Source organism: Lonchura striata, chromosome 1 (assembly GCF_046129695.1).
Source record: "Lonchura striata isolate bLonStr1 chromosome 1, bLonStr1.mat, whole genome shotgun sequence".
NCBI classification, from domain to species: domain Eukaryota; kingdom Metazoa; phylum Chordata; class Aves; order Passeriformes; family Estrildidae; genus Lonchura; species Lonchura striata.
This window is the reverse complement of record NC_134603.1, coordinates 155137857-155164420: the sequence shown is the minus strand read 5'-3', so window position 1 is coordinate 155164420 and position 26564 is coordinate 155137857. Positions and strand designations below refer to the sequence as shown.

The window sequence follows — 26564 nt, the reverse complement described above, 5'->3', positions numbered from 1 at the left end:
AGGAACCAGCAGCTCCTGGACAGGAGGAGGAGGAGGAGGAGGAGGAGGAGGAGGAGGAGGAAGATTTACAGAGCTGGGGAACACTACCTGAAAAATTTACAGCAGCGGGGCAGGGCGGAGATGCTGCAGGGATATAAAGCAGGGCAGAATGAGACAGCAGCAGAGCCCTGCAGCCCTCAGAGCGCTCATTCATCACACAGGTCCCTGACAAGGGCTGCCATGGGGGGTTCCCCGTGGGGTTTTAACTCGGGGCTGCCCAGGGGACAGGCACGTCTGAAGGAACGAGCTGTGGCCTCCAGGTGTCAGCATGAGAAAGTGCTTGGCTTCCCCAAGGCACCACTAATCCAGGGACTCCTCCGGCATGCGGGGATATTTTTAAATGTCTTGCAGCTCCGGCCGGACCTCTTGGGTTTCATCAGGACTTTCCTTGTTTCCACCAGTCAGTGACAGTGCATTAGTTAAGCCCTGGTGCTTCTGAATTACTTCTCCTCGCTAATTAGCCCTGCAAACCTCTGCTCTTATCTTTAAAGACTTCACACCCTGGCTTTCCCAGGTCCAGGCCCATTGCTGAGTGTGGGACTTTCTGGAAGTCACTAAAGCCCTGGAGACCCTGGCATGTTGTCTGCAAAATGGTGCTGCAGCCTGGAAATAAGGATTGGATTTTACTGGGAGGGTGGAAGAAACTGGACTATATGTGGTGGCACAAAGAAAAGAACTGAAAATATCCCCTTCTCCTCCAAAACTCCTAACTTCTGGCCATCTCCACCTGAGCTGCTGGGGAGAGGTGTGGGAATTGCCCACTGCCCACAGCCATGGCAGTAACAGCACACAGCCATTTGCAGGTCTTGCCCTGTATTATGACAAGGTTCCCCTTGCCCCCTCTAAGAGGACAGCACAGAACAGTCTGGTTTGCTTTATTTCCTTAAAACGGGCATTTTCTCAACTTGTTTTCTCACAGAAATATATAATAAATAGGAGCCATAAACAGGAGAAATAAATAAATAAAATAATAAAGAAAGAGGGGACAGCTTTGAGAGCTTCCCAAGCCTCTCCTCCAGCAGCAGCTCAATTTCCAGCAGAAATGGGGAGAAAATGCAGCTTCTGGCTGTGCAGAGACCTGCACAAACACCTCCAGCCTCCAAGGAGAGCAGCCAGGGCCAGCAGTGGGAAGCAGGCAGGGCAAGCCCATAAATCACCCCCATTAGCACATTCTTTGCCTGCCCTGCACTTCCAGGGATGAGCTCCAGCCTTCCACAGAGCTCTTGGTGGGCCCTGTGGGAAGCACACCAGCAAAGGGTGGCCCGGATTGATCAGCGTGGCAGGAGATGAGTGCAGAGACCCCTGAGACCCCCCCCACAGACTCACCTGTCTTGAGGAGACCCCGAGACCCCCCAGACTCACCTCTCTTGAGGTCCCCAGACTCACCTCTCTTGAGGAGGACCCCAAGGCCCCCAAACTCACCTCTCCTGATGAGCACTCCCAGACTCACCTCTCTTGAGCCCCCCAGACCCACCTCCCTTGACACCCCCCCAGACCCACATCTCTTGAGGCCCCACAGACTCACTTCTCTTGAGGAGCCCCCCACACTCACTTCTCTTGAGGAGACCCCCCCAGACCCACCTCCCTCAAGGACCCCCCCAGATTCACCTCTCTTGAGGAGACCCCTGAGACCCCCAGGACCCACCTCTCTTGAGGAGCCCCCCACACTCACCTCCCTTGAGAATCTCCCCACTTCTCTTGAGGTCCCCCAGACCCACCTCTCTTGAGGAGCACCCTGAGACCCCCAGACTCATGTTCCTTGAGAGGCCCTCCCAGACCTACCTCCCTTGAAGCCCCCCAGACTCACCTCTCTTGAGGCCCCCCAGACTCACCTTCCTTGAAGCCCCCCAGACCCACCTCTCTTGAGGCATCCCCAGACCCACCTCCCTTGAGGAGCCCCCCAGACCCACCTCCTTTGAAGCCCTCCAGACCCACCTCTATTGGAAAGGATGGATAAATATGATTGCCTGGCAAAAGATTTACAGTAGTACAGCAGGATGAAAACAATCCCCCCCCTTACTGGCTGGACAACACCCTTACCTACAGATAGGTCCAAAAGTCAAATGGACGGTTCCATCTCAACCCCCAAAATGTACAGTTCATCCCACACCTGTAACCCTCCCCTGAAGCATCAGGTGTCTGTGACCCCATTGGCCCAAGTCTTGTTCCAGCCCACCTTGAAGCCCCCTGATAAGGGGTCTCCAAGAGGCCAGACGCTCTCTTGGATCTTCCCCTCTCTTGGATCTTCCCTTCTCTTGGAACTTCCCCTCTCTTAGATCTTTCTCTCTCTTGGAACTTCCCCTCTCTTAGATCTTCCCTTCTCTTGGAACTCCCCTCTCTTGGGATCCCCGCTCTCTTGGATCTTCCACCCTCTCCTGGAGCATCCTCTCTACCCCTTGTCTCTCCCCCCCCCATCCCCTCAGGCCTTGCCATGTGCTGCGCCTGGCAGCTCCAAGCAAGACCTTCCACCATCCCTAATAAACCTGATATCCTAAGAGCAGCCTTCAGAGATCTCTCATCTCCATCCATCCAAGCCGTCCTGGAGCCCAGCTTTCCCTACACACCTCCCTCGAGGACCCCCATCTCACCTCTCTTGAGGTCCCCCAGACCCACCTCCCTCGAGGACCCCCATCTCACCTCTCTTGAGGAGGCTGGCGCGGTAGCGGCCCTCGAGGGTGCAGTTCCAGCGCTCGAAGCGGAACTGGTACTGGCACTCCAGGGCGCTCATGCTGATGGCCTCCATCAGGGTCTCGGCCACGCCGGGGTCGCGCCGGCACATCCGGCGCTGCTTCTTCTCCAGCTTCAGGCGGTCACACACCTTGTAGTGGGCCTTGACGGCCGCCTCCTCCATTTCCGAGGTCAGAGGGAGGATGGTCAGGGGTTCGTTCCCCGTCAGCCTGCCGAGAAACAGAGAGACACCAGGGTGAGGGCAGGAGAAACAAAAAGTTACTGCAAGAACTCCCAGAATGACCACGTGGGAAGAGACCTTCAAGATCATCGAGTCCAACCCAGCCCCAACACCTCAACTCAGCCCTGGCACCCAGTGCCACATCCAGGCTTTGTTAAACACACCCAGGGATGGGGACTCCACCACCTCCCCGGGCAGCCATTCCAGAACTTTATCACCTTTCTGTGAAAAACTTTTTCCTGATATCCAACCTGAATTTCCCTTTCCATCAGCTGTGGAAGAGTTGAGGCACTGTGAAACACCACGAGTCCTATTTCCTACCATCTGCTGGTCCCTGGGTCTTTGTTTTGTGTGTGTTTAGGTGGCTTTTGTTGGAGATACACACTTTTGCTATCAGCAAGTTTGGGAAGGCTGATCTGTGGGAAAGTGTAATTTGAAGTACCTCAAAGCCAAGCACCTGAGGGAGAAAGGTGGGAAGAGGGTGAAAATCAGTTGCTCTGCAGAAATCTTGGCTGTAGGATCAATTCCTGTGTGCCTGCTCACTCCAAGAGCCATCTGCTACAGGATCCCTGGAGCTTTTTTCCAGACCGTTTCCCTTGGTGCAGCTCGAGGCTGTGTGCTCTGGTTCTGTCAGCTCCTGGAGAAAGAGCCCAGCCCCAGCTGAGCACAGCCACTTTTCAGGAGCTGTGGGGAGCGCTGAGGTCAGCCCTGAGTCTCCTTTTCTCCAGGCTGAGCACCCCCAGCTCAGAAATTCTCCCCTGCGAGGGTGGTGAGGCCTTGGCACAGGCTGCTTAGAGAGGCTGTGGTTGCACCATCCCTGGGAAGTGTCCAGGGCCAGGCTGGACACTGAGCAAACTGATCTAGTGAGTGGCATCGCCACCCAGGGCAGGGGCTTGGATCTAGATGGTCCTTAAGGTCCTTCCAACTCAAACCATTCTGGGATTCTATGAAATACAGCCTGTGATAGAAACTGGGTGAGTGGGGGATCGGGATCTCCTGGCTGAGCATCCCTGTGGACTTGATTTTACAGAGAGGCTCCTCACAGTGTGTGTGCAAGGTGGCAGCAGGAAAATGTAAGAGGAACTATTTGGATTTATGCTCCCTACCAGCTCTCACAGAGCTTGTTTGGACATAAAGCCTTGGCCACCTCCACCACAGGACTGTGTTTAAAACTGAAAGTCAAAAGAAATCAATTCAGGTGCTTCACTGTGTGAACTTGGGGAACTGGCAGAAATACACGAGCACCACTGCCATTGTCCTGGGCAGCAACAAAAAAATAATTTTAGCACATCAAGCAGAGCCAGAACCCAGCCTGGGAAGGGACAGAGGATGATCTGTCCCATCAAAGCCCAAGAGACACCCGGAGGAGGCACAGAAAGCCACCCTGCCCTCAGCAGAGGAGATCCTGACACAAAACCCAGCGAGCCACAGCCCGAGCTCGGAGAGCAGGATACACCTTCCAGGAGATGCTGCCAAAAGCTTTTACAAGACAGAACAAGCTCAAAACCTAAAAAAAACCCCATAACCCAAAGAAATTCCTGTCCATTTGCCTCATCCCCTCCCTCCTCCCAGCACAAGGTCCTTGACTCCACAGTGGGCAACAAAAGATGCCAGCGGACTGTTCCCGGTGTCAAGTGACGAGCTGCTGGAGAAGGACCAGGCTGGCATCGTCCCCAGGAGCAGAGAGGCTGCAGGAACATCTGCTGGGCTCAGGAGAGCTTTGTTGGCCAGGCTGCTGTACCCCACTCTCCTGGCTCTGCCCTGCTCCGGCCAGGTGCCAGCACCCACAGTCAATGGGAATCGCTCTCCGGGCTCGCACAGGACCTGGAGACACATTCCCCAGCCAAAAAGGAAGAATGGCTGAAACCCAGCACTGGGAACACGCTGGGATGTTGCAGTCCTGCACCGGGGAAGGTTGGGGACCTCGGATATCTCCAGTGCTGCAGGAGCACTGGGAAAAACGGGGTGATGGGAATGGGAAAGGAGCACTCCCTCAGCCCCTTGGCTGAGATCCTGGAAACCCTTTAAAGCCCCACCTGCCCTGCAGGAGCAGTGATTTGCTGGTTTTAATGAGTATTTCTCTCTAATCAGTGGGATGCATCCTGCCAGCACCACAGGGACTCAGAATGCTTTAACTCCCAAACCTTGGTGCACAATGGGCATAAAATCCTGACCTGAGTCCCAGCCAGGCACATCCAGTACAGATCCAGTTACTACTGAGGCATTGATGAGGTGATTTAATATCAGATATCTCAGGGAGGGAGCAAAAATGGCTGAGGTGGGATGTTTAGAACAAAGATGGTCAGGAAAAATGTTCTCCTTCAGTTACATTCAAAGGTCTTGATATCTCCAGAAAAACCCTGCAGTGCTAAAAGCACAGAGGGATTTGTGGGAAACATGGAAAAATACCCTCCCTCAAGTTTTGCTCCCCTCAAAGCAATAAAAATAATTTTAAAAAATCTGAAAGGCCAAACAGCAAGGTCTATCTGAAGCATATTTTAACCCTTTCATTTCTGGTCTGTCCTAGCTGCTCCCCAAGGAGAGGGGGAACATCACCCAGCCCTGGTGCCTCGTTGGCCAAAGCTCCCAGGAGGTTCATTCACGAGAGAGGTGCTGTGGCAGGCACATTTCTCTCACTCTCAGGATTTTTCATAGAGGTGCACAGAGAGAAATGAAAGAGAAAACCATTTCTATTTCTGCTCCTTGTTTTTCCTATGTGGAATGTGTTTGGAGAATTGTTTACCTGGGGTGATTGCTTGGTTGGATTCTGGTGAGGATTGTTTGAGCCTGATGGCCAATCCAATCCAATCCAATCCAATCCAATCCAATCCAATCCAATCCAATCCAACCCACCTGGGGCTGGACTCTCAGAGAGGGCCAGGATTTGTGTGAGAGTCAGAGAAAGTAGTATGTAGTTTCAGTATCCTCCTTTTATATAGTATATTAATGTATTTTAGCATAGTTATAATAAAGAAATAATTCAGCTGTCTGAATTCAGTCAGACATCGTCATTTCTTCCCATTGGGTTCACCTGCATTTACAATAAGGTGCCTCAGTCTGAGCTTCACTGGAGCAAAGATCTGTAACAAAATCTCCAGGTCGTTCATTCCTGGCTTTCGTGGTACTCTATAAAGATTAATTCCTGCAAAATTTCATGGCTGGCACAAGAGTCCCTCAGCTGGCAAAGGACAGGGAGGGAGGCCCCCAAGCATTTCCTAAGCTCCCCTACCCCAATTTTTTCTTTCCAGCTGAGCCCGGATTGTTCACCTAAACTGTCTGGGAAAAAGCTCCAGGGATCCTGTAGCAGATGGCTCTTGGAGTGAGCAGGCACACAGGAATTGATCCCACAGCCAAGATTTCTGCAGAGCAATTGATTTTCACTCTCTTCCCACCTTTCCCCCTCAGGTGCTTGGCTTTGGGATACTTCAAATTACACTTTCCCACAGATCAGCCTTCCCAAACTTGCTGATAGCAAAAGTGTGTATCTCCAACAAAAGCCACCTAAACACACACAAAACAAAGACCCAGGGACCAGCAGGTGGTAGGAAATAAGACTCATGGTGTTTCACAGTGCCACAAGCTGGTGGAAGAACAACCCACGTAACACCACGATGAACAGACCTGAATTATTGCTCAGGAGCATCCCTGGCACAAGACAAGGAGTAAATTGAGGGGAAGGGGTTTTCCCTCACCAATAATTCCATGATGTCACAGATAAAACTTGGCCTGTCTAGTGGCCAGGGCGCTGCTTGGGATCTCTCCCAAATCCTTGGGTGATTGAACTCCAGGAAAAAAAATGTAATTAGCAATGTTGGAGATGAAGTTCACAACCAAGGAAGTGACACCAGCAGAGCGAGTGCAACCAGATGGATCTTGCTTTTTGCATCAATTAATGATAAACCTTCTGATTTCCTGCCTTCAGATTGGTGGGACTGGAGTGGGAACAGCAGAAATGATGCTGCAAAGGTTCCTCTCAGCGTGGTGAGTGTGGCACAGGGCAGCCAGGTCCTTCCTGAGGTTTGGATGTTGCACTCGGAGCAGAAATTGGGCAAGACTAGGTCCAAAACCACGGAATATCCTGAGTTGGAAGGGATCACGAGGTACGGAATTCTGAAGCAGAAATGCAAAATCCTGAGTTCTATGAACAATCTCTTGACTCTGGAGGTCGATGATGCTCTCAGAGTTAACTCTGAGAAGCTCTGCCAGGTGAAGAGCAGAAGCCACAGGCACATTTTCCCTCCGGGGGCCCTCAACTCCGCGGGCACATTCCAGAGGCCCTGGGATCAGGGGTGAGGTGGCACTTTCCAGAGCGTGGCATCAATAACAAAGCACAGGCAGAGCCAGGGAGAGCTGCCCCACCTGACACGCTGCTGCATGGAACCCTTCTAATCCCATAAAACCCTTTTATGCAACCTCGGCTGAGCGAGGTCCTGTGAGGCAACGGTGTCAGTCGGACGCTTTCTCAGCTCCTCACAAAGGCCAAGCTGTTCTTTCCAAGGAAATGTTTTAGGCTGTGTGTGTGTGTGGTGTTTTTTTTTGTTTTGTTTTTACACACCCTCTTACAATTGAACTGCCAGGCAGAACCCTGTGATTGTGTTATTTTGCTCCAAGAAGGGGCTGAGTGGGAGATGGGAGTGGACACTTCTAAGGGGAAAAAGGTTGAAAGTGGATGATCTTTGAGGTTCCTTCTAAGCCAAACCGTTTTAAGGTAGATTCCAAGATTCCAAAGGGTTCTGTGTGTGTCCACCAGGAACCTGGGGAGAGAGCAAACAGCTCATTGCACACAACCCAGGAAGCTTTACCTCTCTGAAGTTAACTCTGAGAGCAACATCAGCCTCCAGAGTCAAGAGACTGTTCATAGAATTCAGGATTTTGCATTTCTGCTTCAGAATTCCGTACCTCGTGATCCCTTCCAACTCAGGATATTCCGTGGTTTTGGACCTAGTCTTGCCCAATTTCTGCTCCGAGTGCAACATCCAAACCTCAGGAAGGACCTGGCTGCCCTGTGCCACACTCACCACGCTGAGAGGAACCTTTGCAGCATCATTTCTGCTGTTCCCACTCCAGCCCCACCAGTCTGAAGGCAGGAAATCAGAAGGTTTATCATTAATTGATGCAAAAAGCAAGATCCATGTGGTTTGCACTCGCTCTGCTGGTGTCACTTCCTTGGTTGTGAACTTCATCTCCAACATTGCTAATTACATTTTTTTTCCTGGAGTTCAATCACCCAAGGATTTGGGAGAGATCCCAAGCAGCGCCCTGGCCACTAGACAGGCCAAGTTTTATCTGTGACATCATGGAATTATTGCCCTTCCAAGAGGCAATTCGAGACAGATCCTGCTTCCCACTCAGCTCAGGGGTCAAGAGCTTTTATGGCCTCGTCAGCTCACACTTCCATCAGTGCCCCTGGATGTTCCCTCGTTTAAGTGGGGACTTTCCTGATGAGGATTTGAGCAGGATGAGGCAGATTTAAGGCACCCACACAGAGCTGTGAGTGCACCCTCATTTTTGAGGTGCTCCAGAGTTTCCTTTGCAAGTGCCACTGGAGATGGGATCCAAGGTGAGCTGTTCCCTCTGCTATTCCTATCTGGAATGACAGAGATACTAAAATACTGCATTCCTATTCCCTTCCTCCTGGATTAGGAAATTCCTCTTTGGTCCATCTGTACAATGACTGAATTGATTCTGGTTCCACTTTCCACGTGAATTTTCTCCTGTGAATTGCCACATTTACAGCCCTTTTCCTTCTCCTTCCGCCACTTTTCCTTTAATAATTAAAAAAGCTTCTGGAAAATTGACAACTTGACCACGAGTCCTTCAATAAAACACCTAAATTAATGATTGCATAGCTCAAGGAGCCTGAATTATGCTGGACACCAGGCTTATATTATTTAATTTTGCAACCAGTTGCTCTCTCTCTCATCATCACATTCCCACTGTGAATCTTTCCTAAATTGATTTATCACACTCCTCTTCCCACTAAGACTATTGAATACTTGAAGTATCAAAACCCAAAAGTCAAAGGAAAAAAATCTGAATTTCAGGGTGAGTGATGAAAATTTTATATTTGGAAGAAGAGCTGGACATGGAAGGCTCAACCACCTCATTCTGCACTGTCTTGTTTGGGTTTTTAAATGCTGACAGTTTAAAATGCCCACATGAACTCTAAAATATCCCAGATCTCCTTATATTACAGGAAAATAAGGCTGTGGATTCACCAAACCTCAGGCTTCCAAAATGAAATCTCAGCAAGTGCTCACAAAGATTGTTCTGTCAGAATTCTCCACTTCTACCTCATCCCTTTCCTGGTTTAATTTTCCCAGTGATGCCCTGACAGGATGTTGTGACATTCTGAGGGTCAAGGAAGGTGACAGGTGTGGCAAGCACATTTCTCTCCCTCTCAGGATTTTTCATAGCGGTGCACAGAGAGAAATGAAAGAGAAAACAATTTCTATTTTTGCTCCTTGTTTTTCCCATGTGGAATGTGTTTGGAGAATTGTTTCCCTGGGGTGATTGCTTGGTTGGATTCTGGTGAGGATTGTTTGAGCCTGGTGGCCAATCCAACCCACCTGGGGCTGGACTCTCAGAGAGGGTCACGAGTTGTGTTAGAGTCAGAGAAAGTAGTATGTAGTTTTAGTATCTTCCTTTTATATAGTATATTCATGTATTTTAGCATAGTTATAATAAAGAAATCATTCAGCCTTCTGAATTGAGTCAGACATCATCACTTCTTCCCATTGGGTTCGCCTGCATTTACAATAGACAGGAGGAAAAGTGTTTTTGGAATCCTCATCTTTGCAAGTTCCACCATCCCTCGTGGCCGTGCCAGTTCTCTTCCCTCAGGACCATTCCCAACCAGCTCTGCCCTGGGCTCACCTCTCCCTGTCATTGTCCCTGAACAATGGGGCCTTGCTGTGGGAGACCACAAAACAAAGCAATTGGAAACTCCAGCAAAGAGCTCAGCAATTCCCACCACAATTACACCCCAATGGCTGTTTTGATCCTTATCTTCCTCTCAATAACCTGGCCAGAGCTTTCTTTAGGTGACAACTTCTCAAATGTCACTTCCTCCTTAGTCAGCAGTGCCCAAATCTCAGTTGCAGCTTCTACAGGAGGCACAGACCCTAACACAGAGGCTACTACAAACACAGAATCACAGAATTCCCAGAACGACCAGACTGGAAGAGACCTTCAAGATCATCGAGTCCAACCCAGCCCCAACACCTCAACTCAACCCTGGCACCCAGTGCCACATCCAGGCTCTGTTAAACACACCCAGGGATGGGGACTCCACCTCCTCCCTGGGCAGCCATTCCAGAACTTTATCACCTTGCTGTGAAAAACTTTTTCCTGATATCCAACCTGAGTTTCCCTTGGTGCAGCTCAAGGCTGTGTGCTCTGGTTCTGTCAGTTCCTGGAGAAAGAGCCCAGCCCCAGCTGAGCACAGCCACCTTTCAGGAGCTGTGGGGAGTGCTGAGGTCAGCCCTGAGTCTCCTTTTCTCCAGGCTGAGCACCCCCAGCTCCCTCAGGGGTTCCTCACAGGGCTTACTACAACGTTACACGCTCCCAAAAACACAAAGGAGTAGTGAGAGGGCCTTGCAAGCTCACAGCATCCAGGTGGGAAGCCAAATGACACAACCCTGCTCCAAAGAAGAGCGTGTGCTTGACAGGTTTTCCTAGTGGAAGGTTCTGGGATTTAGGATAGAGGGAAATCCTTTAACGTCCTTGGATCAGCTTCTGAGCAATGGGAAGGAGGAGGAGAGAGGATAAAAGCAACAGCACAGAGGAACTTCTAATCCAGCAGATCCCACTTACCAAGGAGGGAAGCAGGAGTCTCCTTGTGCAATCTGCTCAAACAGAATTTTTGGGGGTTTTTTTTAGGAAAAAAAAAGCTTTCTTCAACCATGCTTGGATAGACCCATAGAGTGGCTTCCTGAGCCTCCTCTCTGAGCGTCTCAGGATGGACACGGAAGGATCCACAATCCTTGGTCCTACCCAGAGTTATTCCAGCATCCAGCAAGAAGGGAAAACAAACAACAGCTGCTTCTGGACAAAAGAGACCAATGGTGCAAAACTCCAGCTTGTCCCTTTCCAACACAGCTTTCCTGAATGCTTCCAGCACTCAGCAACCACTCTGATCCCAAAGTTCTTTTTGGATCCTACCACAGTTTCCCATTTCAGACATGGATGAAGTTCACATGGAAGCTGGGAGATTTCTCCAGGCTGCTGAACACAGAGAGAACACTGGACTCCAACAATCAGAAAGTTTTAAATCAGTTCAGAAGGGATTTCTCTGGGAATGGGAAAAAACATGGATGGTTTTCTCCCAGATACAGGACGGTTGCTGCATGTATAAATAAACTTCCATCCGATTTCCTGCCAAAACAGGCCTTCACCTTCCCCTGGACAAATTGCCAAAAAGTTTGGCATGTAACATAAAAAAGGAAAACATCTCTCAGTGGATGAGCAGGGAAGATGTGACTCAGTTCAGGAGGGCTGGAGGTGCTCCTGCTCCTGCAGAGGACTTTATGGGATGGAGGTGCCCTGAGGAGCAGCTCTTCTGGCACCGTGGCCATCAGCAGCACCACCAGGAACTCCTCCACGCTGCTGCAGCATTCCCCTCTCCTGCAAAGCAGGAGGCCTGCACAGGTGATCAATAACAACTCCTTGATTTGCCTTCCCTTCCCCAGTGAGGGGGAACAAACCCAGAGAGATCCCACAGCAGAGGAAAGAATAAATTTGGGGTCTTTGGTGGTGCACCTGAACCACAAGGCTGAAGAACTTCTCCTCTTTCCCCCTCCTCTCCTTACACCAAACCTTATCCAGGAATTTTCCAGCCCATCAGAGCAAAAGACATTTTGATTTTAGGTAAATACCTCAGCCCCAAGATCTAATTCCCCTGGAACAACCCGCTCTGTCCACAAACAAGCAGGAGCGGAGAAAGAGGGCAGGGAGAGAAAGGTTGTTTCCTCTCCCCTTCATCCTCTCAAGAATGAAACAGCAATCAGGGAGATTTACAGAGGATTTTCAACCCAACGGTGCCAGTGGAATGCACGGGCCAGGCAGCAACAGGGGCTTTCACTGCCGATTTAAGAGGCATTAGCTCTGCCCCTGGCAGCCTGTGCCAGGAATTATCCCCCACGCCATCCCCTCCTTGGCTGGACAGCTCCTGGACCCCCGATCCAAACCCCTGCTCCTTGGCCAGCCACTGCTTATTTTTATTTAATTTATTTTTTATTTATTTAATTTATTTTTCATTTCTTTTGGCCTGGAGCCTGTTGTAGCACAGGCAATGAGGAGTTGGGAGTTTTGATGCAGGGAAACAGTAAAATGGGAAGCAGTGTGATAGAAGATGAAGAATTAACCCAGAAAAGAAAATAAAAGGTTTGTTTTAACCCATTAACTCCATGTGGTCTAGAGCAGATGAAAAAAAAAAATCAAAACCCCAAAAAGAGAGAGATTTTCAGAATATTGGGGCTTTTGTTTGGGGTTTTTTGGGGGAGGGAGGAATAGTTTGTGGGTTTTGGGTTTTTATTTTTTTACACTACTGAATTTCCTTTCATCCCAGAACCTCAGTTCCATCCCTGACAAAGGGTTAGAGAAATTAATTTTCTCAGGCACGGGGTGAGATTGTTGAGGTGTCCTGTGCAGGGCCAGGAGTTAGACTCAGTCCTTGCAGGTCCCTTCCAACTCAAGATATTCCCTGATTTTTAATCTAAAATTGGGCCAAAAATGATATAGAAGACAAAGGACATTTCTAGATGCCACTTACAGAAAATATGCATCATCACCCTACCTTGCTTTTGAGTAGTTTTTGGTGGGATTCAGGACCAGGAAAGGACCACAAATGTCATGGACCACATGACAGAACACAGCAAAATAATTTATACAAGATTTTAAAGACAGGAGACCAAAGGAAGTGGCTCAGGTGCTCAGTGGTCTGAGTTTCTCGTGCCAAACTTGAGCCCCATGGAAACTCTGTTCCATCTGCTACTACCACAAATCCCAAGTTCCCAGAAGCCAAAATGTCATCTATAAACCTGCAGAAATAGCTTTGATTTTCTGTTCCAAGCAAAGAAAATCCAAGCTCATGATTTTTGTCGCCAGCTTCCCTTATCTGGGAAGAGTTGCACAGAATAAATGATATTTGGCATTTGAAATCTAAACAAAGAGCCCCAAAAGCCCCATAAATGTTTGTTCCCTGTGCTTCTTGCACTGATGCTGCTTTTTATTTATTCCAGCAGGTTTACCAAGAAAGAAATCAGAAAACACCACACAGAAGGTAAGGACATTCCTTCAAAAGGGAAATTCCAGTTCCCAAAACACCTCCTGCCCGTCCTTCTGGCTCTCTACAGCTCAAGCTCCTGACACAAGGCCTGACCAAATCCTGCAGATCCAGCCAGGGCTGGAAGCTCCACAGGGACAGCTCTGCTCAGGGCAGGGCAGGGATCAGACTTTTTGACTCAGATCAGGCACAGCATTAAAAAAATAAAAAAAAGAAATAATAATAATAATAAATGGCAGCCATTGAGAATGGAACCATTTTTCCAAAGCGCACATCATTAAACGTCAAGGCTCGCTGCCACCGGATGTTGTGAAGCCCAGAATGGTGAACAGACTCCAAAATGGATTAAACAAACTCGGGAGAGGGAGGTTCAGCCACTTGGGTGATGAAACACGAGGGCTCAGGAAGCCTTTAAAGCTGCAGGCAGCGAGCGGGACACATCAGGAGCCACATCACTGCTCCCAGCTCTCCTTGGACCCCCCAGAGATCCGTGTCTGTCTGGAGAAACCTCTGATTTGACCCCAAATGGCAGATATTGTGTTCCCAACCACCTGCAGGATGCTTCTTACTCCAAGCACAGCATTTAGACATTAAACATCGAACCCATCTGCACTTTGGGACCCTTTGGATGATGGCAGGAATGGCCCCAGGGGTGTCAAGCACACATCATAGATATTTTTAACTGGGGCCTTTCAGGGCTTAAAGGAGTCTTATAAAAGAGAGAGAGAGATAGATTTTTTTTAAGATAATAAGAAAGGAATATGTTGAGTTTTTATCTTCTTTTTTGACAAGGTCAGGATTAAATGCACGAGATGGAATTTCATGTTGGGACTCAGATGTTTATCAGTTCTCATCTCTGTCACAGTCCCACAAACCCTGAGTTCTGCAGCCCCTCACTCTGACAAACTAAACATGGAGCCCATCTCTCTCTGCAAGGCCTTTTGAGGATCAACTGTCCAACTAGGAAATGACACCTGAATTATTTTTACTTTTAACACAATAACCAACCACCCGTGCCTGCAATGGGGACTTTTTTATCCAATTACACAAAACCACCCAAAGCCATGGAGAAGGAGGAGAAGGAGGAGAAGGAGGAGAAGGAGGAGAAGGAGGAGAAGGAGGAGAAGGAGGAGAAGGAGGAGAAGGAGGAGAAGGAGGAGAAGGAGGAGAAGGAGGAGAAGGAGGAGAAGGAGGAGAAGGAGGAGAAGGAGGAGAAGGAGGAGAAGGAGGAGAAGGAGGAGAAGGAGGAGAAGGAGGAGAAGGAGGAGAAGGAGGAGAAGGAGGAGAAGGAGGAGAAGGAGGCTCCACCCTAAAAGCTCCATCTTGTTTTATATCTATTCCTGTATTCTAAACCCTCAAACTCTGAGTTTTCCACCATGTGATATTACACACTTCTATTCAAACTATACACTTATAATTTCAGTTCTCTCATTCCATTTTGGAAGTCTTCTCCACAGCCTCAGGTCAATGCAGTGTTCTCCTGGGGGTCAGTGCCTGGCAGCACAGAAAGCCCAAAATTCTCAGCAGCCAGGGTTCCAACAGGAACAGGACAAGGGGGGATGGTTTTAAATACAGAGGAGAGATTTAGATGAGGTGCTACGAAAAAGCCCTTGGCTGGTGAAAACCAGGTTGTGCAGAGAAGCTGTGGCTGCCCCATCCCTGGAAGCGTTGGAGGCCAGGTTGGATGGGGCTGGGAGCAATCCCAGCACGAGCTCCCAGGTCCCAGCACAGCTCCCACCCACGGCACCCCGGGCACGCCGGGCCGCGGGCACGGCTCCCGCGGCCATGTGTCGGTGTCAGTCTCCCCCTGCCAGGGAATGCATCTGACTTCCCACTGAATTCCCCTTGGTCTCCCTCACACCTCAGCCAGCCCTTTTGTCCACTTTCGGGGGGGTGAAGGCTGCCCAGCTCTGCAGCAGCCTGGGCCTTTCCCTGCCTTATCCCATCTGTGAGATAAATTGTGCCGTCCATCCCGAACACTGCCCGGTCTGTTCCCGGCCGATGCTGCGGCCACAGAGCTGCCCTTGCCCAGACCACAGAGCCTGGCAGCTGTGAAGAAACTCCTTGGAGCCAAGGCAGCAGCTTCCCTGGCTGCCTGGAGAGATCCCTGTGCACACACACACACACACACACACACACGCTCCAGCAGCACAGCAGCTAAAGAGAAAATCAACTTTACTCTCCAGACAACACAAATGAAATTAAACCTTTGAGGGAAGCATGGTGAGTGCAAAGAGCTCGTCAAGTTCATTTGGACAGAAAAACAACTGGAGAATGAGCTTCTTCCTCCTTCCTCAGCCCTAATTTTACATCCAGGACCTGGAGGTCCCAGCTGGAAGCAGGGACTGGCTCTTGGTCAACTTCTGGATAAATGACAACTTCTAGAAACAAGCATGTGGATTCAGGGAGGAGGAGTGTCAGCTCCCCCTGCACTCCCCACGTTACCAGCCCCTATTAGATATCCCTGGGAGGTCAGCTCATGGAGGATTGGGATGGTTGGGCGGTTTGACACATCATCTCAGCTATTTTGGGAGCAGTTTACGGGTCTGCAATTCCTCCCCTGCACAGCCCCGATAGCTTTTCCACTCTAATGTCACATTATCCTCGTGGCAGGTTTCAAAACTAAACAGGTGAAAAAACAAACATTCAAGGCACTGGACAGAGCAGGATGCACAAGAGGCATTGGGGTGATGGGGTGGTGGAAGTTTATCCTCATCCTGAGCCCCAACAACTCCCAGGTTGAGCACAGAGGTTGATTCCTTACAAAACTCAATGAAAGCTCTTGCAGGAAACTCATCCCATGACCGAAGGTGTCTCGTGAATGATTTCCTGAAGGAGCCTTGCAGTGCTGAGGCTTCACAAGCCCCAAATGGGACTTTATTGGTCAAACCTCCAGCTAAACAAAGCAGCCCTGGCCAAGGTTTCAAACTCCAGCAAGGATGAGCCACCAGTGCAGGGGAATCTGTTCTTGCTGCTGCATCCCGGAACAAGTTCCCAGGAGGTCACCAAGACCACAAACCATGTTCTGCTCCAGATCCAGGGGCGCTGCGTGGTCCTTCCTTCCCCGCCACCCCCCGAGTGTTGCCCTTGCCCTGGGGCTCCCCCAGCCCCCCAAGCCCTGCTCCTCCACACCTCAACTGGCCCCAGCAGGAGGAAAAGGGAAAGAACACGCAGTGTGAACATCTGCCCTCAACCTCCTGATGTTCCTTCACCACCTCCTTCCTCCAAGCGCTGCATCCGGGCCCAGTTGTGTGGAAGGGAAGCAGATGTAGGGAGTGGGGTTAATCAGAGGGGACAAACAGATCAATATTGATGTTTTTAACAGACCTCAGCTACCTTTCAAACGTGACTTGACTCCAGAACATTGGCAAGGACCTCAGCCAGACCTACCCTGGCCAACACTTCAGGTGAACACCCTCAGGATACTTGCTGAGTTCAGCACATACCTGTTTTTTTTTTGTGCTACATAAAGTCTGTCTGAACAAAGAGCCACATTAACCAAAATACCCCAGGCCAGGGAAAGCCACAGCTTTATTCTGTGGACTGCACAGCATCCATAAGAAATGGGAAAAAGAGAGAGAGAGCCCTTTTTTTTAAGTGATTGGATAAGCAGAAAGAGTTTTAAAGTAAAAGAGGAGATACTTTGATTAGATATAATGGAGAAATTTTTTCCCTGTAAGGCACCACACCCCTGGAAGTGTCCAAGGCCAGGTCGGATGAGGCTCGGAGGAACCTGGGACAGCAGGAGGTGTCCCTGCCCATGGCAGGGGGTGGAATTTTAAAGTCCCTTCCAACCCAGCCTCTGATTCTCTGATCCACTTCAAAGCAGTGCATTGGTGCTCAGTAATTGAAAGGAAAATCTTTAGAGCCTTGCATTACAGCAGCACGTGGGGCACACTCCACCAACCAGTGTTAAGGAAAGCGTTTCCTTCCTGTATTGATCACCCACCCACCCCACCAAGTGGCATTAAAAAGGCAGGGGGGAGGACAACAAGCCAAGTGTTATACATAGCAAATTCTGATTAGATTATGAAACTTTAAGAAGATCTTAACAAGTGGACAGTGTGCATTTTACATAATTAGCTTGTTACTTATAAATGCCTGCCATAGTGCCAATGGCAGATTTTCACCACCTAAAATAGCCTAAAGCTGTCGGATTCAAGAGCTCCTGCCATCCCAATTTAGATCAACTCAAACACACAAACCACGAGGTGGTTTCATTACACCAAGATTAAGAATTGAATCGGCTCTTGTGTGCCTGGATGGTGGAAGGGGTAAAAGATTACAGAGGGCAAAGACACATTATGTCACCGTGTGCCACTCCAGCCCAATCCTCACTGAATGTGGCAGCTGTTCCTCACAGTGTTTTGGAAGATTTTGGGTCACTTTTGGGGGGACAGAGCCTGGCTTTAGGGCTGGATGTGAAGCTGTGGGATGCCACAGCTGCATCCATATTCATGGAGCTGGGAGCTGCTCCCCAGCTCTGTGAGACTCATCCTTCATCAAACTGGGGCTGTTCCACTTCAATTCCAAGAACCAGCTCGGAGCAAGCCTCGAGTTACAACCGCTGCCTAAAAAAGGTGACCTCAGGAGCAGCAGGGCAGGTAAAGAAACCATTTGATTTGCAAGCTGGGGGTGTTTGAGAAGGAAGTCCCAACAAAAGCAGAGCTACGCTGTGTTTTCCCTCTGCCAATCCTCTGCAGTTAAAGGGAAAAACGTTTTTAATTCTAATTAAAAAGCGCAAGAAAATGTTATTCCTCTGCCAATCCTCTGCATCCCCGGTGCCTGCAGTTAAAGGGAAAAACATTTTCAATTCTAATTAAAAAGTGCAAGAAAACAGGGAAAACAGGATGGGAAGTATCTTGAGGAAAAACCCTCATGGGAAGAGTGTCCACAGGTTCAGAGTTATCCCAGCAGGTAAACATCACCCAGAACACCTTCAATCAACCTGCGCAAGTTCCCATCTCCTAAAACAGCCGCCAAAAGCTCAGAAAAGTGGGAGAGCAGAAAGGCAGCTCCTAAATCGTGGTTCACCCAGAAAAATGAGGTTGTATCTTCACAGATCAGTAAAGCTGCTGTGGTCTGACTCTGGGTCCTTTCAATACCCCACACTGGGCATTTCCAAGTCCCAGAGAACTTGAGGAAAAAGGGAATTGCTCTTGTACCCTTCATGAGAGCTGGAGAGGGACTTGGGAGGAGGGCTGGAGGAAGAGGACACAGGGAATGACTTTCACTGCCAGAAGGCAGGGATGGATGGGATATCAGGAAGGAATTCCTGGCTGGGAGGGTGGGGAGGGGCTGGGATGGAATTCCCAGAGAAGTTGTGGCTGCTCCTGGATTTCTGGAAGTGTCCAGGGCCAGTTTGGATGGGGCTTGGAACAACCTGGGATAGTGGAATGTGTCCCTGCCCATGGCAGGGTAGTGGTGTGAGATAATTTCTCCTTTACCCTTCCAATCCTTTTGAGTGATTCTGTGATTCCCCTTTGTCGTAACAGTTTTATTCTTTAGACCTCAGAAATGGGGGATTTGAGGGGGTCAATTCCCCAACCAATCTCCAGTACAGGGTTTGGATAATTTCCTTTAGAAAGGCTGCTGAGTTTCAGCTGCACGAGGGCCTCAGGTTCCATCTGTGAGAAACTACAGCGAGGCCAGGAGTCCCAGCTGAGAGAGATCCCAATACCGACACATTTGGGAAAAACCAACTGGTGCAATTTCTGCACTCAGCACAGAGCACTGACCCAAGAGGAAGTTCTGCCTCACAACATCAATTGCTTGTGTTGAAAATACAGGATCCATTCCCAATCCAGGCATGGTCCATCAGTTTCCTAAATATTCAGAGGTATTTAGCTGACATCACATTTGAAATAATTATCTGCATCCCTAAATTCCTCTGAAACCCAGAATGCTACAGAATCCATCTGTGAAAGAGATGAAGAGATTTGAAAGTTTGGGGTCTAAATTATTCCTTGTGAATTCCTTTGGGAACCAGGAGTGGAAGAAGCAAAAGGAACAGAATCATTACAGACAAATTACTTGTATTTGAACCACTCAAGGGCCAGGAAACATCAGCATAATTCTATGTATGCAGTAGGAAATCAATTCTATTAAAAATAATATAAAAATGGCCATACTCTGCAAGGCAGCAGAATCCTTTTCCACATTCCCATCTTTTCTTAATTCCCAAAAGACAACTAAAGGAACAGGAGGCAGTGGGCAATGGGAGGAGCAAACTCATTTTTGAGAATTAAAATTCATTCTCATAGTGTCACAATAAAAGGCAAATTCAGGGAAAGAACATTCACGGTTGTTCCCAAGCCATCAGTATTCCTCATTTTCCAGGCTTTAGGTTTCCCTGGTGTGAAAAACAAATATAGGATGACCTGTAATAATTCCAAGTACTCCAAAGTAATGAAAAGAAATCTGATTTTCAGCATCAGGAGGGATGCTGGAGTTAGTGGACTCTTGACAGCTTTCTCTGAGCTCTGTCTCTCAGACAGCACCTTAAAAACACCCACGAGGACCCAAATGTGTTTTCCATGGAATACAGAACATGGATAATGTGTTCTAAATCAGCCCTGGGGCCAGGCAGTTAATGAGAACAGTAAAAAAATATTCAGTAATTGCCCATTCACTAAAAGAGGAGAGGAATTGCAGAACAAACCCTGCATGGAATCACGGGACAAAATTCCATGGCAGGGTGCAGGCACAGACGGGATGACTGAGGTAACTCCCACACTTCTCCTCCGGAGCTTCCCAAATTAAACTGCCAGGCCTTAATTAGCAGTAATTGTGCAGTAAAAGGTGTCTCCAGATACCCGAGGCGCTGGCATTGAGTCACAGAGTACATCTGGATTCACTTGCAGATGCACTTTGGTGGTTATGCTCCGTTTTTCATGGATTTACCAGGAATTGTGTCCAGCACTACAAGGGACAAGCAAATTCCAGGGAGTCCAGCCTGTACCTGAGGGTACAGACACACCAGGGAAGTCCTGGGCTGCGAATAAATAAAAAGTGAATTTTTTGACAACACAGGTGGAATTTGTCCAATATGGAAGCATAACAACAAGGGAAATAAAAATGAAATAAGGATTAAAACCCCCACATTGGGTATATTCCACAAGCAAACCAGCTTTGCTGGAAGTCTTCACAAACAACCTGAATCCTCCTTCTCAGCTCAGCTCTTGATATTCCAACACGAGCAGGGATAAAGAACACTGAGAACCCCTCTTGAACTACTCCATCAACAGATGCTCATTAGAGCTAATCACAACCAGAGCAGCCCCAGCCTGAAATGGAGTTTCCATCTGTCTCCAAAATGCACGTGGGCTTAGCTGTACAAATCCCACATCCCACCTATTTCTGTGGATCTGGAGACTGAGTCATTATTCCCAGGAGGATACAGGGCACAGCTACATGGAGCCTATCAGAATTAGAGTTAATAAGCTAAAAATATTTAAAAAAAATAAAACCAGAAGGATCTAAATTAATTTCCAAGTGTCACAAAGGTGATCAGCTATAGGGTAAAATCTAAAAAAAAACCTAATAGCATTACTGGAGCAAGAGTAGACTTATATTCCCAATTAAAAATAATAAATCTCCTCAGCAGGGAGGATAAGCAGAATCAGAGCTGCCCACTCAATAAATGAAGACAATTCAGGGCAAAAGAAGTTAAAATCTGTTAAATTAAAAACTGCACTCCAGTTTAGCCTGAGTCTTTTTTTTTCCCTGAATCCTGTGGCAAAAGGTATTTAAAAGGAAGGGTATGAACGTAAATTGAAGGGAAATTCAGGAGATTTAAGGAAACTTGGAGTTGAAGCAGACACAGAACCACGTATTTAAAAGGAAGGGTATGAATGTAAATTGAAGGGAAATTCAGGACATTTAAGGAAACTTGGAGTTTACGCAGACGCAGAACCCAAGGCGAGATCTGCCGTTGGCTTCTTGGAGAAACAAATCAGAATTCCCAGCTCTTTCAGCAAATCCTCCACAACCACGTTGCTGAAGCAGCAGCTGAAACCCAAGAGCTCTGTGACAAAACTTGGCCCCGTCCTTCGCTGGGAGCCGGGATCACATTCCCCAGCCCCGCTCTCCGTCTGAGCCCGAGACTTTCCCGCTGGCCCCGTGTCAAGGGCCCTGTCCCACTCCCAGCCTTGGTGGCTCTCCCCTGCCAGAACCTCCTGCCAAACCTCCCCCAAGGCTGGGGAGGCTTCCAGCTCCCATCCCCTGAGCCTCACATCCCAACCTGTGTGTCCCACACCTCGCGTCCTCAAAACCCCGCGAGCCTGAACCACGGGAACGAGAGTGGCGGGAGCTTTGCGCTCCCCATTTGTTTTCCTGGTGGTGGAGAAAGGAATCCCCTCCAGTTTACCCCTGCCCAGCCCCAAAATAGCAGTGGTTGAAAGTGTCCCAACAATGGATTGCTCACAGGCAGCTGGAGCGATGAAAAACACCGAAACCAAAATGATGGAGACACGTTGTGTAGGGAGGGAACGACCGGGAGATGTTCACTTCCTTGGTACAGATCACGGGATGAAGGGAGCAAGAATAACCCATCCTAGCACAAAAATATTGCTATTTATCATCAAAATACTCATTGTATTAATTTCTTCCACCCTGTGTCACTTTAAGCAAGAAGTCAAGGCTATTTTCCCAGGATCATGACTTCCCACCCAACTTTCTGCTGAAGGATATCCACATTGAGGGCTTTGACATTCCAGTAAATAAACCCTAATCCATTCTAGAGCTGTCAAAAAGCAAAGTGAAGTTTAGCAAAGCAAATGGCAGCTTCAAGGAGGAAAGTAATGCCCAAAGAACACAAAGATAAGAGAGAAACCTTTCTAACATAATTTCTTTGTGAATCAAAAGCATTCTTCACCCTGGAATTTTCCTCCGAGGTAAAGAGGGCCATGCCACTAATTAGGAAAAAAAAAGCCCTCCAAGTTTCCAAAGCATTTCAAGTGATAAAACCCAAGTTAGAGCCTCAAAATAAATCATAACAGTAATATGCACACACTTGAGAGAAGAGGGAGAAAAAAAAAAAAAACAAGCCAGATATAAACCTACACTGGAAAAATCTTGCACTTAAGTGTAGCCAAAATGCCAGTTGCTACATGTCACATTTGGGCGCTCCAGGCAACGCTATCACAATGGCTAACAGGGGCAGGCAGAGCTCCAAGACCTAAGTCCAAAGCCCAAGAGGACACACAGATGCTCCTTGGAGAACAGTGATGGCATCTCAGGCTTTTTGCTGAGGCTTTCACACACGTTCAGCATCCTGAGCAGCGGCGTGAGGCAGAGCAAGGCTACGACCTTTGGGACGCCGCTCCCAGCTAATCCTGCCTGAAGGAGGGCCCCAGAAAACATTTAGATGGAAGGATCCGTGAGATTAAGATGTTTATCCATCCTGTGTCCTGCACGGTTGGGATTGCAGTGTCTCCTGGCTGCACGAGCTCAGGAGGACCAAGGGCCAAGAATGAGAGAGGGGAAGGATAGCAACGCTAACAACTGCACCGAGTGTTTGCTGGAAACCTGTCCCAGGCTGCAGATAAAGGAATAAAATGGGATCAGGGAGATTTTCCCCGCATGGAAACACCTTGGGAGGCTGAGCTGACACAGCTGTTGGGGGCAACAACTGAAGAGCACAGTGTGAGACTCTGTAGGGTGAAATGCTTAAGTTGTACAGATGTTTATATCTGGCTTTGGCCAGGAAAGGTGCCATGAATCCCTAAAGATGACCCGAGGCTATCAACAGCCCAAAGATGACTCAGAACAAATGTTAAGGTCAGTTAACTCCTGCTCTGGCTGGAGAAACCAATTGCATGCAGAGCTGAGGGTCTCCCTCCAATTCCAAACTGGAAGGGCATTTGGCACCAGAGTCTCAACAGAGAAACCTCATGGAGACACTCAAATCACAGATTATCCTGAGTGGGAAGGGACCCACAGGGATCATCCAGTCCAACTCCAGCCCTGCAAAGATACCCCAACAATCCCAGCCTGTCCCTGACAGCACTGTCCAAACGTTCCCAGAGCTCTGGCAGCCTCATCACCCTCTGGGGGAAGAAGATATCCAACCTAAACCCCTCAACAGCTTCCTGCTGTTCTTCTGGATCCTGTCACTGGTCACTAGGATATCTTAGGTTTGAGCTTTTATATTTTCAGGTTCTGAGCTGCTTTAGTGTGTGGGTCTGAGCTCCATACCAGGGGATGGTGAGCTCTGTGCACAGAGCAGGGAGACAAAACAATTCCTGCTCCAGCTGGGCACCAAGGACAAATGATCCAAACCTCAGCCCAGGAGCACAAACACCGTGGGCTGGAGAGAGAAAAACAAGCAGGATGGGACTGCCTGGGCTGGAGCTGGAATGGGACAATGAACTCCAAGGTGCCAATGGAGCAGAACTGATCCCAGGGAGAGCCCCCGGGAGCGCTCGTGCATTTTGGGACCATTTTGGTTCACATTGGGTTCATTTTGGGACCATTTTGGTTTATCTTGGGTGCAGCCCTGGCTGGGCTCTGGTGCTGCCCAAGGTGGATGCATGCAGGAGATCCTTTAATAAATCCCTGCTTTAATCCTTAGCTCTGTCCAGTCTCTGTTCTGGGTCAGCCTTCACAAGGCATCAACTACAGGGAGAAGATCAGGGCCTGCACCTCCAATTCCCTCAGGAGGAAGCTGTTGACTCCTATCCCTGGAGGATAACACTGAGCTCTTCTGAATTTGCAGTGGAGGAATGAAGGTCTCCAAATAAACTTCAGCCATATGCCACAGAAAAACACACCTTGGACAAACTGGAGGAGAGTTCAGGCGCTACAGTGGGTGGGAGGATGAAGACAGCAGCAAGAAAAAAAGACTTTCCCAATGCACATGGAATGAGGAGACAGGGATTTATGGAAAAGTGACCAGAAAAACCTTTTTATCCCACCATCATCCTGGAATAGTTATCATTTGTAGAGTGTCCATAGCAGTTTGTAAACTCCAGGTTTAGGAACCTGTCACAAGACAATTTGGGTCACAGATGAGGGGACAGCACAACTCGGTTCCAGCACAGAAAATCCACACCAAGCTACAACTGCACTGGCAGTGTCCAAGGTCAGGCTGGGATAGTGGAAGGTTCCCTGTCCATGGCAGGGGGTTGGAATGAGATGGGCTTTGAGGTCCCTTCCAACCCAAACCATTCTGGAATTCTACAGAGTCATGCCTTTGGATGCTGCATGGCAGGAGATCCATGAAGGAACAGGACAAGGCAACCACTGCTTCCAGAAAATTTCTGCCCCAATACCTACTGTGGCTCATTTAGGATGATGGGAAGTGAGCAAGGATGGTCCCTGATAATTCTATGTTCTTCCACATTTGGTCATAATAAGTGGATGGGTGGATCAAAGAGAAACTACTAGACATTCCCCAGCAAGGTTTTACAGCTTCCAAAAAAAAAAACCCAACCAAAAAAAGCCCCGAAAAACCCCAACACCAGTTCCACACTAAAGGTCCCAAAGCTTGCGAGGCAGGTTTAATTTTAGAGCACACTCATCGGATTTGCTTACATAATTTTCTTGATTTGGAAAGCTTTTTATTTTCCTTAGTGAGAAAAGCTGTCCAAATTTATCACGTTAAGTAGGGGGCTGCTTGCCCAAAAGGATCTTAAAATACATTGGCTGCAATTTTCCTTTTAAAGTTTGCATATCACAATTAGGGCAACATGGAATTAGAGCAGCTTTAATGGGTGAGGTGGGAAAGAAACCATTAAAAAGGACAAATCCTTACCAAATTATCCTGGCACCTAAATGCAACAGCCCTCAGGTTCTCCAGAGACTGCTGAAAACAGGGCAGCAAGAGATCAAGAAGTGTTCCAGTGTGAACCCATTAAGCAGGATGTATATAAATCCCACAGAAGAGATTTTTGAGTGATTTTAAGAGTTTTCAGTGATTTTGAGAACATCATCTGTCTCTTCGGAGCTGCTGGGGAAGATGTTGGCTTCATCTAACTTGGTCAGCAAAGAAATTTCCCCTTTGGATCCTCCAAGTCCCAGGGACAGGACTTGGCAGCAGCTGTGATTCTAGTCCAGATGTAATTCTGTTCAGCTCCTCCACCCAACCATCACTTGACCACAGCGAGAACTCATGAAGTTCTCAGGTCCTTCAAACCTTCCTAGGTCTGTTCTTCCCAACATGAAACCACAAAAAGCCATAAAATCCATACACCAAACATCTCACTCAATCCACTACTCCCAATTTTGACTCTGATTAGTTCATTTTTGTAGATGGAAATTGAGGATCTCCTCAAACAGGAGAGTTTCCATCCCTGTGAAAAGCTGAAGGAGTAGAAAGAAGGGGGCAACTTACACAGAAAATACAGAAAACCTCACCAACCCCATGAATGACACAGGTCAACATCCCTCAGATTGAAAGTTTACAGGAGGAAAAATTCAGTTTAGGTGTTGCCAGGTATCTTCTACCTACTGAAAGCCCATTTTTAGGGCCACTCCAGCAGATCCTTTATCCCCCTGCCACCCAATGGTCACAGCAATGCACGATGGAAGAAGTGGCATGGAAGTGAAATAATTTAATTTGGGTCTAAAGTGCAGCTCCCAGGTCCAAGCAGGCCTTGCATTTAGGTTTCCAGCACTCCTGACTACTTACAAGAGCAGCTCTGGAGCTCTACAGTCCCCCCAGGACTACAATGGATGGAAAACCACCCTGGGCTGCTCTTGGATTTTGGAATTCCCACCTCCAAGGCAGCTTGTTGGATTCCCTCTTCAGATGATGGTCACAAACTCACAAACTTCATGAGCCTGACCTTAAAGAGGCCTTCAAAAAGCTATCCTAGAACAGAGAGAGAATCATGGAATTGTTTGGGTTGGAAAAGACCTTAAAGATAATCCAGTGCCACCCCTGCCATGGGCAGGGACAGCTTCCACTGTCCCAGGTTGCTCCAAGCCCTGTCCAACCTGGCCTTGGGCACTTCCAGGGATGGGAGTCTCCCCAGTTATCCCTAAGACAGGAGAAGGTTTTGGAGGATGTATTAATGCACCCATTTACAGATCCTGAGGTTGAAAACCAGCATCATTCCCAAATAAAAATATGTCCTGAGGGGAAAGAGTTCTCAGCACACCTTCTGTCTCTTCTCAGGAGTTTCTCAGTTGGACACTTACACAGAATTGATGTGTTCCCAGTAGTCTTTCAGTATTTCCCAGAGCAACTGTCCCCAAAAGTTTTAAGAGAGGCTAAAGATTAAATTAATGGCCTAGTGTCTTAAAGAAGAAAAAAACAGCACCTCATAGTGCTAAACTCACCAGGCACTGCCACCAAAACCTAGGGAGAAAGAGCTCTTGGCTCAGGTA

General features: G+C 48.4%; 1 protein-coding gene across 1 annotated transcript in view; it reads right to left on the bottom strand.

The window, feature by feature from the left end:
• Positions 1-26564, bottom strand: part of WNT9A (Wnt family member 9A) — a 62360-nt gene that overhangs the window by 19753 nt on the left and 16043 nt on the right. Inside the window, exon 2 of the mRNA XM_021540054.3 lies at positions 2677-2936. Within this exon, the coding sequence (XP_021395729.1) occupies positions 2677-2936 (260 nt within the window). The remainder of the gene's footprint in view (positions 1-2676; positions 2937-26564) is intronic.